Source organism: Lithobates pipiens, unplaced genomic scaffold (genome assembly GCF_037356315.1).
Source record: "Lithobates pipiens isolate NorthernLeopardFrog02 unplaced genomic scaffold, aLitPip1_a1.2 Scaffold_8, whole genome shotgun sequence".
NCBI classification, from domain to species: domain Eukaryota; kingdom Metazoa; phylum Chordata; class Amphibia; order Anura; family Ranidae; genus Lithobates; species Lithobates pipiens.
Window position 1 is genome coordinate 371,828,385 of NW_027507903.1, and position 11,989 is coordinate 371,840,373.

The 11,989-nt window shown below is 42.5% G+C and overlaps 1 protein-coding gene across 3 annotated transcripts in view; it reads right to left on the bottom strand.

Annotated features, from left to right (window-relative positions):
• The window catches only part of KCNIP1 (potassium voltage-gated channel interacting protein 1), a 568,743-nt gene extending 564,207 nt beyond the window's left edge, over positions 1-4,536 (bottom strand). For 2 of the 3 annotated variants that reach the window (XM_077473564.1, XM_077473562.1), the window contains exons 1-2: positions 4,412-4,536; positions 4,122-4,250 (exon numbers count right to left, since the gene is read on the bottom strand). In XM_077473564.1, the coding sequence (XP_077329690.1) occupies positions 4,122-4,182 (61 nt within the window). In that variant the 5' untranslated portion in view covers positions 4,183-4,250; positions 4,412-4,536. Of the gene's footprint in view, positions 1-4,121; positions 4,359-4,411 lie in introns of those variants that run through there. The other variant, XM_077473563.1, reaches the window with a different exon arrangement.
• Positions 4,537-11,989: the final 7,453 nt, after the last annotated feature.

The window sequence follows — 11,989 nt, forward strand, 5'->3', positions numbered from 1 at the left end:
ACGACGGACAGAATTTTGAAAAAAACGAAATTCTAAGTACGCCGGACTGCACGCTGAAAAAGTCAGCTGAAGCCCACACACGAGCGGATTGTCCGCTGAAATGTGTTTCAACGGACTAAGTACGCCATACACTCCGCTCGTGTGTACGCAGCATAAGGCTGCAAATGGTTGCAATGAACAAAAAACAGCTTGGTTAAAATCTAACCCATAATTGACCCAAAGTCAAAGCTCATCTCTAGCCACTGACAATCATTTTGTTTGTATCGTAACGTATGTTCGTTTGCTGATTATTTCTTGCCTGTCTATTAGACCTGTTGCAAGAATATTTTGTATATTTGCCTATCCCATGTGTTGTCAGGATTGTTGCTATTTGCACATGTAATGTTAACTCAAAGCTATTTAGAAGACCATAATGCTATAAATGTAATCTGCTGCAGTCCCACAGAGGTGGTATGAACCCTGTATGTCAAATTCACTAGGTATGCAACTGCTTTGCAATGCTGATCTTATTACCACGGCTGAAACAAATGCACCACACACACACACATCATGCACTTAATTAGATTAAATCCCATTCTCGGTCCACTAAGCAGGCCACTGCGGGACAGCTGTGGTATGTGGAAGATATTTTTAAGGGAGAGAGCCAAACAGAGGTAAACTGTGACATAAGCAAGCAAAGGCACTTGCAAACACTGGAAGGAATACTGCAAGTATAGAGGCTAAATAACAGTATATATATATACGCAACAAGTCCATAAACAAGTCCATAAACAAGTCCATAACTAATTTGATCTACTCTATTGGTGCATCTCTTCCTCTGTAATCCCCACCTAGAATGGGTCCCCATCTCCTATGATGCAATGACATACACATTGTTTTAATTAAATTATGTCTGTTTCTGAAGAAGGTAACCACAAGATGTGCCAATACAAAGCCGCCGGCTCTGTATTATGTCACGTAAAACTATATCCATATAGGAATAAGGTTTTATGTTAAAAGCTTAAAGTGATTATACACTAATGTAGCATTTATCATGTGTAACTCTATGAAGTACTAAGCAGGTGACAAGGAATGGGTAACTCGGGAGAATGTTTATATCTCATTGTATAGGTCTGTTTTTTTACAGAATATTATGTAATACCATGTAAGTTTTTTATTTTTTTATTTTGCAAAGATTTTATAGTTTATCACTAAAAATGTATGTCTGCATGGAGACAAATGCGTAAATAATATTTGGAACCAAAAAAGTTCCACCATAACAAATATTGTGAATTTTAGTTCAAGTGACAATCAATAGACTCAAAGTGACAATCAATAGCCTTGGCTACCTTCTAGATATGGGTATATGAAAATAATGACTTCAAATAGTATATTGACAAATACCCCATGCATATTCAACTTGGTACCATTAATCAACGAGGCTCCCCATTACCTTAAAGGACCCATTAATGACATAGGAACTTTCTGGTTGAAAGCGGTTTTGCACATTAGTGTGCTTTGGGTATCAGGGTTACCAGGACACTTTGGAAGATTACTGACACTATGAGCAGGAGCCCAGAGGAGTTTTTATATACCACCCAGAGGCAGGTCACTATGCCCCAATTGAATTTACAATGATAAAACATAGCATTAGCATAGGATGTTACTTACAAATTGTTTTTTTTTTTTATGTGATCACTACAAGGCTTTATATTAGTTAATCCAATTATACATACCTGAATCTTGAACTGCAGCAGATATTAAAGTGTATATAAAGTTTTTATTTTATTTTTTTCAATAGAGTAAATCCATGTCATTTAGGAGATTCCTCATTGCTACTTACACTATAACCACACAGGAAGCAAGAGGGAATGTATAAGTAAAAAAATCAGTTTTGAGACAATTTTCATTAAACAGGTGTTCACATTTCCCCTGTAAACTTTTTCTGGTGACAGCTCAAAATTTCGAATTTTCTAATTGTAATGGACTTTTAAACCTTGGGTAGGTAAACCTCTACTGGGAACACAGACAGTAAGAAAAAAAAAAACATTCTGAGGCAAGACACATTTATCAATCATTTGATCGCTGTGACTGGTTGTCACAGTTATCACATGACTGAGGTCCTGTCCCATCGGCTGCTGATCATAAACAGAAATTGGGAGCTATCTGTGAGGGCTCAGTCACTGTGCTCTCAGCAAAGGAACCTTGGTCCCCATGGATGTATCCATGGCCCACCCACCCTGCTGTCACATGCATCTTTTTGAGATGTGAACATGGGACACCTATTAGCAAAAGTATGTAGGCCCAGGACACACCCTCTGCCACACCCCCCTTAAAGAAGAATTAAACAAAAAAAAGATTAGTTAAACCCACAAGTGTTTTTTTCTTTTTACCACTACTATTCCTTTTGAAATTTACAAATGCAGCCATTTGGCTGAAAGGTTTAGCACTCAGAGCCGGTTCACACAGGGGCGCCTTTGTCAGGCAACTTAGCCGCCTCACAAGTTGCGCCCCGTTCTGTACTATGGAACCGTTCTAATAGGAGCGACTATACAGAAATCATTTTGCAAGCCGCTGCTCAAGTCGCGTTCAGGTCGCCTGAGGCAGTCGCGCTGCAAATTGTGCTGCCCCTGTGTGAACAGGCTCTCAGAAAAATGTTTTAAATGATAAATAGTGCATTTTATAAACAACTATATAGATCAGACCAAGATGAGGAGGAAAGAGGGACAGAGGGAAGGAGCTGTAAATGCAGTAATTATATGTCTAAAATATATTTAAATGAAATGAATGTAAATAACTAAGTTTGACTTGATTTAAACAACTTGCAATCCTCAGAGTGGCACCGAAGCTGTATATACTCTCTATATCTATCGAGATATATATATATATATAATATTATACAGGTCTTATATAGCGCCAACAGTTCGCGCATCGTTTTACAACATATATATAGATCTCTCTCTCTATATATATAGATTTATATCTATCTATCTATCTATCTATCTATCTATCTATCTATCTATCTATCTATATATATACACACACACTGTCAAATATACTCATCCTAAATTGGATGAATGTATTACCAACCATCCTTGCATTTTATATACTCTCATAGTTCAATTTTCTCAAATTACTGCCAAACTATTAGAATACTTGTGCATGAGCTTCATCGGTCACCAGAGCACCTTTATTTTTTATTTTTTTTGGTAAACGTAGATTCCATAAAAGATTGTTTTCTACAGCTTCAGTTGAGGTTTTTGATAAGGCGTTCATCTGAGTATTGTAACCTCTGGAGAATTGTCCACAATGTTATCAACTAGTCCTTCTTTGACCTGAGAAAGCTTTTTACAGTTACTGTAAAAACTAAGCGCAACATTTTTTTTTTTTCCGCCATGGTGGAAATATAATTAAGTACGTGTGATAAATAGCCAAAAGAGTTCTAATTAAAAGGCTGCAAGGATCAGCAATACTTTGGCCAAGGCTGTGTTATAATACATGTTGCCAGTTAAAAAGTGAATGTACATTTCATTCACATTTCCTTATAAACTATCATTTATTTATTTTCTTTTAGGTCGTTTTTTTGTTTGTTTTTTATACACAAGAATCATTGCTTAATTATGACAACAAAGACAAACAAAATCCTATTGTGAAGGGCTTGGTTGCAAACAGGTGCACTGCTGTTGCTTTTGAGCAATGATACATTTGTGTGAGATGCATAAAAACAAATAGCAGATGATTTTGTTGTGACCCTGGATAGGAATGCAGAAGGGGGGGCATGATTTAGGAAACAGGATGTGATGTAGGTACATCCCTTATATAAACCTAAAGCACCTCACCTACTTCCCTGCCCAATTCCTCATGACATCTCCGTCATTTTTGCACAAGTAGACATGTTGATTGCACATGGCATTTTTATGGCAAGCTATGTGACACAGAGCGGTGGCATTATGTGAAGGAAGGCATAGAGGATTCACACATTAGCATAGCTTATGTCAACAAGCCGTGCAAAGCAGAGGAGAGAAGAGGGGAGAAAAGCTTCTCTCCATCACAACCTTCCCAGGCACCTGAGCCTGTCATCAGCCTGCTCACAGTGCTCAGTCTACAGCTTCAATAGGAAAGGAAATCACAGCAAACCTTACCTTTAGAGGGTCTTCTCTGCTTGGTCTGGAAAGAGGAGAACGTGCCCATCACTGCACCCATTTTGCAAGAGATTGTGTCACTTTTTTTAATGCCTCTTCAATGAAAAAATCCGTTTGAACTGACTACTCCTGGGGAAAAAATAAACAGTGTGCGGCTGAGCCTTGTGCTGTGAGCTGTGCTCGCCTTCTCCCCCTCTCCTCTTCTTCAATCAGCACACACACACACACACACACACATACACACACACACACACACACATACACACACACACACACACACACACACTCACTGAGAGGCTTCACGTTATTATTCAAAACATCTCCCCATCAAAATGGAAATGCCTCTGGAGTCCCTCACACCAGAGCTGTCAGGAGATGGGAGACTGAGAAATAAAGCCACAGTGCTTTTTATTCCTCCCTCCCTCTCTCTCTCTCTCTCTTTCTTTTCCCTGCTGGTTTATGGCTCCCATAACTAATCTGAAATCAAACATGACCAAGGGATTTCTCTCAGAATACCGATCTACAGCTCTCTGGAATAGGGAGAGGGGCTGCTCTGGTGAGAGGGACCTGGAAACCATCTGTTTAATAGTAAGGGAGCAACAGGAGCAGCTTTCCTACATGGGAGATGGGCCATTTTTTTTATCTAAAGACAGCATTTCACAATTTGATATGGAATCTCTCATACGTCCAGCATTATGTCAAGGAACCCTTGAAATAACTTTCCTGGTGCCAACACAGCAGCGTACTACTACGTGCATGCTGGCACCATAAAAAAAAAAAAAAAAAGATTTTGGTAATTGTTTGATACAATTTTCCATTCTGATGGTGCCAACATGGCATACTACCACGTGTATTCAGCCATGTTCCCACCAGAAAATGATAATTACAGTCATTCTTTGATACAATTTTCCGTTCTAATGGTGCCAACATGGTGGCATACTACCACGTGCATTCAGCCATGTTCCCACCAGAAAATAATAATCACAGTAATTCTTTGATACAATTTTCCTGGAGCCAACGTGGCAGCATATTACCACATGTATTCAACCATGTTGGCACCAGAAAAGGACAGTTTTGGTAATGATTTAATACAATTTTCCTGGTGTCAACATTTCACCATACTACCACATCTATGCAGCTATATTGACACTAGAAAATAAAAATGTTGGTAATTATTTGATACAAGTTTTCATTTTCCTGGTCCCAACATGGCAGCATACTACCACGTGTAGTCAGCCATGTTGGCACCACAAAAAGGGAATTATAGTAATTGATACAATTTTCCTGGTGGCAACATGGCAGCATACTACCACATGTATTCAGCCATGTTGGCACCAGAAAATGACAATTTTGGTAACTACTTGATATTATTTTCTTGGTGCCAACATGGCAGCATACTACCATGTGTATTTAGCCATGTTGGCACCAGAAAAGGAAAATTACACTAGTTGATACAATTTTCCATTTTCCTGATGGTAACATGGCAGCATTCTTTGTGTACAGGGCTGGTGCAAGGATTTTTGACACACTAGGCAAAACCTAATTTTGCCGCCCCCTTGGCTCCACCCCTGACTCCACCCCCTTTGCCCTGCCCATATATATCTGTAGGTCTCGACACGTTTCGTGAGAAGGATCTCACTCCTTCGGGAGAAGCACAGGGAAGTATAGTTGCTGGAAAAAAACCTAGGCTACTAACACCTGATAGGTGGTAGACTATAAAGTACACAAGGGATTAATGTATTCCAATACAGATAATCACCCACAGACAATAAACTTCAAGGAAAAGGGTATAAAATATAAAATGACACCGGTTCCACCAGTTCAGAGATGAACCGGCGAACAGACACCTCGGTCTGTCTCCCCTTAGGGTGCGAGGTAAAACCCTTTGTTGGTTTGACACCCATTGTCAAGGCTTCAGTCCTTGAGCTCTTCACTGTTTTACATCCCCCGCTCTGTCACAGCTCCCAGGGGAAGACTGGGGTAACCAGTGTCATTTTATTATATTTTTATACCCTTTTCCTTGAAGTTTATTGTCCATAGTATAGTCATAGTATAGTTGGTGGAAAAACCTAGTCTACTAACACCTGATCATTAGGAAGAATGAGTGTCATGAATAGGGCTATCACATATGGTTGAGTTTGCAGCCTGCACACTGGATGAACAGAGAGCACACCCATGCAGGCTACAGCTGAGGTGGTACAACAGAGCCAAAGATCTTGGAAAACATAGAACACAGGATTCATAGGAATGTCAGGAGTATAGAGTAGCACTGAGGGCAGGGCCATCTTTAACATTGATTGAACCCTGGGCAAACATTTTATCCCCCCCCCCCTCCCCACATCATACAATAGATATCTGGATCTAAATAGCAGCTAGACTAAAAATCCATTTACTGCAACGATTGTTATTGGTTGCAGGAGGTTACTGTGTATCATTATGACTGGTTGCTGGAGGTTACTGCACAGTATTACTGCTCACTGATTGGTTTTTAGAGCTTACCTCACATCATTACAACTCACTCATTGGTTGCTAGAGGTTAGCGCACATATTTACTGCTAATGAAATGTTTGCTAGAGATTAAAGCAGATCATTACTGTTCACTGATTGGTTACTAGAGGTTACTGCACAGCCTTAATGCTCACTGATTGGTTGCTAGTGGTTACTGCACATTATTATTGCTCACTGATTGGTTGCTTCAGATTACTGTGCAACATTACAGATTGCAAAGTTGAGCTACGTATAGAGTTGAAGGGTGTGCAATGTACAGAGTGCAGGATTGAGGGGTTTGCTATGTAGAAAATGCAGAGTTAAGGGGTGTGTTTTGTACAGAGAGCAAGGTTGATGGGTGAGCTTTGTACAGAGGGAAGGGTTGAGGGTGTGCTTTGTATTGAGTACAGGCTTGAAGGGTGCGCTTTGTGGAGCGTGCATGGTTAAGTTATACATTTTGTGCGGTGTGCAGAGGTTGAGGGGTTCGCTTTGTGCGGAGTGCAGGGTTGAGGGGTGCACTTTGTGTGGAGGGTAGGGTTGAGGGATATGCTTTGTGCGGGTTGCAGGAGTGAGGGATATGCTTTGTGCGGTGTGCATTGTTGACAGGTGCGCTTTGTGCAGAGTGCAGGATTGAGGGGTGTGCTTTGTGCGGAGTGCAGGGGTGAGGGATATGCTTTGTGGGGAGAGGGGTATGCTTTGTGCAGAGATTCAGGGTTGAGGGGTGTGCTTTGTGTGGAGTGCAGGGTTGAGGGGTACACTTTTTGCGGAGGGCAGGGTTGAGGGGTGCGCTTTGTGTGGAGTGCAGGGTTGACGGATTTGCTTTGTGCGGAGTGCAGGGGTGAGAGATATGCTTTGTGCAGAGTGCAGGGTTGAGGGATATTCTTTGTGTAGAGTGCAGTAATTTTTTTTTTACTCCCCCCTACAAGCCACACATCATTAAGCAATGCCCACCTTATTGGCCATTCCTCCAGGCGTTCAGCGGGCTGTGTGCTATGCATGCTGTATTTTTCTTTTTGTTACCTTGAAAGCATCCCTCCCAACTATGCATGCATATCTTGGTGTCTCTTGATCATTTATTCCTTGAATGTTTGCCTCGGGTTCTAAAAGTTTGTTACCAATTGTTTGAGGGAGTTTAAAAATTAGAGCGTGATTTTGTGCATGTTGCTAGAAATGTGGGCATGATTTGTGGGAGTGGTTAAAAGAGGGCAAGGTCAGTGGGGTGCCCCTCTATTTTATTTTTGGCATAACAGACATTTTTTCCTCAGACCACTGATGGCAGGCTTTTCTTCTTACCACTGACTGCTAATGTAGGGCATTCCTCCTTCCACTGATCATTGACACCAGCATTCCTTCCTGCCACTGGCCACTTACACTAGGCATTCTTTCATATAAACATAACAAGGATAGAAGGTGCCAACAGGAAACCAGACCCTGTGATGGGGGCAGTCTCTGTATAAAAAGATTGTAAGACGTTCATATAAATATGGACAGGAAGAAGTGATCCAACAAGAATGGGGGGATCCTAGGACATGGTGTCTAAGGAAGACTTATTCGTAGGAGCAGAAGCAAGCTCTAAATGACAGGCAGGCGAGTGGTAATCTCAGTTAAAGAATCCGACAGGCTGGTTGTACCCAAGTAGATTGGTTGATCGACTTGGGTACAATCAGCCTGTCTATAGATGTACTGTATGTATAGCAGGCTTAAGGAAGAGGTACCTAAAGTTACAAAAAATAAGTAAATTGATCTTTCCTTTTGTTTAGCTATATTGAGCTGTGGAGAACCACAGTGGGCAGCCAGCAAATCACAGGAAGTGAGGCAGAGAGCACAATAATCATACATTCTCCCTATCACACTGCCTGCAACAAACATGTTTTCTGCTGTGACAAAGGAATGTATAATTACTGTGAGTTCCATTCCTCCATCTGCCTAGCTGGCTGCTGTAGTTCTTTTAAAAAGTATTTCTTGGACTCAAATGCAGGTTGAAATTGCATATGGCACAATAACTTCTGACACCCTTTCTGCCCTCTGTTTTTTTTTTAAATATACAAATTGCTTGTTCCTTTGTCCCTTTGAAAGACCCTTTCACTAATCAATGAGTATGTTTTCTGTTTTACTGATTTATACGGTATGTGTGTTTGATCATGCATTGATGCCACACAGATGAGCAAAACTGCTATATCTATGCGCATAGAATTTATCATTCGCCTGCAACAAATGCAGAAATGTATGTACAAGTGATAGCAAACATGCACAAATTGTATTACAATTCTGGTTAAGATACAGAATGTACACTCTAGCATTCAAACACATACCAGTTGTGCCATTGTGTATTTTTTTTTTTGTCTTTCTAACAGGTGTTAGGTGCACATCCTATATAGGGATAAAAACCACATCAAGTGCACACAGTTGTATAAGCCCCTGTACACACGGTCGGAGATTCTGCCAACCAAATCCGTTGGATTTTGTCTGTCAGATTTAGTCAGACGGATTGTGTCCGAAACTGTTGCATACACACGATCGGACTAAGTTGTCGAAAAATCCGATCTTTCAGAACGTGATGGCATAATTTCGTTACGATGGGACTACATTCAGGCTAGTAACCAATAGCTTTGATGTAGGAATTTAATCTGAGCATGCGTGGCACTTGGTCCGATCAAAATTCGCTACACATGATCGGAGTATGTCCGATCGAACCAGTTGGTCGGGAAATATTTCCAACATGTTGGAAAATTGGGTCCGACGGATATTCGGACGGAATCAGTCCGATGCATACCACACACAGTCGGATTATCCGACGACACGGTCCGATAGGACACATTCCGACGGATTCTCCGACCGTGTGTACAAGGCTTAAGAATGGGAAAAACTTGAAGACGTATAAAAGCTTATTTGGTCCTACCTCTCCTATGGGTCACATGAGTACAGTTCGTTCTGCAACCCATTTTCAGCCACTACAACTGTCGTGTGATGTTACTCAGCTGGCCTAGGCTTGGGAAAGAACCCAAATTTAAAGACAGGATCCACCTAGATGCTTGGACCACCAGCTGGCACAGCCTCTCAGCTGCTCTGCTAGGAGACTGAGCAAGCTGCTCCCTCCTCTCCCAAGCACACTCATAGTTGCCAACTGTCACGGATTTCCCGGGACATTCCCGGGATTAGGACCCTTGTTGATTTAATTTTGTCCCGGGAAATGTCCCAGGAAATTCGGTTTGTCCCGGTTTTTCGCCGCCGGCCGCTAGAGCTCCGTGGCCATTTTAAAGAAGACCAGAAGCTGGTCTACAATAGAGATGCTGCGGCGCAGCCCACCCCCGCTGCAAGTGTCTGTGAAGTGTATGGAAGGTGGGCGGCACCACAGTTCAATCTCTTTCCCCGTGGCAACGACGGCGTCTGGATGTCGGGGGCCAGTCTGGATGACGGGGGCCAGTCAGAGTCTGGATGTCGGGGCCAGTCTGGATGTCGGGGGGCTAGTATGGATGTCAGGGGGCAGTCTGGATGTCGGGGGCAGTCTGGATGTCAGAGGGGCCAGTCTGGATGTCAGGGGGGGCTAGTATGGATGTTGGGGGCCAGTCTGGATGTCAGACGGGGGCTAGTATGGATGTCAGACGGGGGCTAGTATGGATGTCAGAGGGGGCAGTCTGGATGTCAGAGGGGGCAGTCTGGATGTGAGAGGGGGGCTAGTATGGATCTTGGGGGCCAGTCTGGATGTCGGGGGCCAGTCTGGATGTCAGAGGGGGCAGTCTGGATGTCAGAGGGGCCAGTCTGGATGTCAGAGGGACCAGTCTAGATGTCAGAGGGGGCAGTCTGGTTGTCGGGGGCCAGTCTGGTTGTCGAGGGCCGGTCTGGTTGTCAGAGGGGCCAGTCTGGATGTCAGAGGGAGCAGTCTGGATGTCAAAGTGGGCAGTCTGGATGTCGGGGGCCAGTCTGGATATCAGAGGGGCACCAGATATTAGGAGGACTGATGTGGACACCAGATGTAAGGAGGACTGATGGGGACACCAGATGTAAGGAGGGGCTCCCTTGATGGAGACACAAGTGTGAGGAAGGCTGCTCTGATGGGGCACCTGATGTAAGGAGGGACTCTGCTGGGGGCACCTGATGGCATCTGGTGGCAAGCAACGTGACACGCTCATGGCTCCCACTGATTCTGCATTATGGTGAGTTGAATGATTTCATTTTATATTACAATTTAATAATGGAAATAATGCGCAAATATCTTTATCTGCTGATTGTCAAACTCTGGAAAACACATATTGCTATTGCGGTGTAGGATTGGGGGCTGCTGTCCCTCCACCCCCCATTTCCTTCTCCACCCCCCCCCTTTCCCTCTCCATCCCGCATTCATCTCAGACTCTAACCACACCCCTTTGAGCCACCCCACGTAAGCCATGCCCACTATTTTACATAAACCCCACCCATAATTTGGCGCAGCGCACGCTGCCTTTTCACCTTTTCATATGCCACGCCTATAACCGCATGCCCGCCCCCTAATTATAATACAACTCTGCCCACTGCCAAAAAAGTGTCCCGAAACAATTTTTTTACAATGTTGGCAACTATGCACACTCCAATGAGCACTGGAGGGGCAGAGCAGAGAGAGAGTGATTGACAGTCACAGCTTTCTGCTCAGAGCACAGGGGAAAACTGAACAATGATCAGAGAGCTCTGTTTGGACCATCCCCACACCGTATAGGTAGGAGACTTCTCCCACAACCCCTTACTTCTCTTTTAATTCTCTTTTAATTGCCTCAGTTTCCTGATATTGATAACCTTTGTGCAAATGCCTAAAAGTTCAGTAACCTTTCAGTATATATGACTTTCCATACATTTGTGCTTAGAATACAGATTCTAATAATAAATATTTGCATACACACTGATTTAAAGTTTTTGAGGTTCCTTTATATACATTTTAGGTTGGTGTATGCACTTTAATTGCTTTGTGGGGTAGTTACATTATTTTTACAAAAAGTTTTTTTCTGTGTCCATTCAGCAGTAACACATTTAAGGACGTTCAGTGTGCATGACAACCAAGAACCAAACCCTATGCATTAAACATCAATATACAATAAGCCAGAGAGGTTTATGGATTGTGCATGTGAGCAAACATTCACATAGATATGCAGGCACACAAACCATGTTTATCCCTGTCCCTGTTTATTTTGTTAATCAGCCTCTGTTTTGCATAGTCGTGATAGCAATTCTTCTGCTAGGGTGTGGGTAATGGAGTTCTTGACATTTGCATACTCTATATTATTTATATTAGTGACTGTAGGGCTGTTCACTTGTTAACTGGGCTGCTCTCTTTTGAATTACTTGATCTCTAGGTTATGTTTTAGGTAGCGTTGCTGGTTTTTATTAAATGGATCTAAAAATGGAACCGTCCA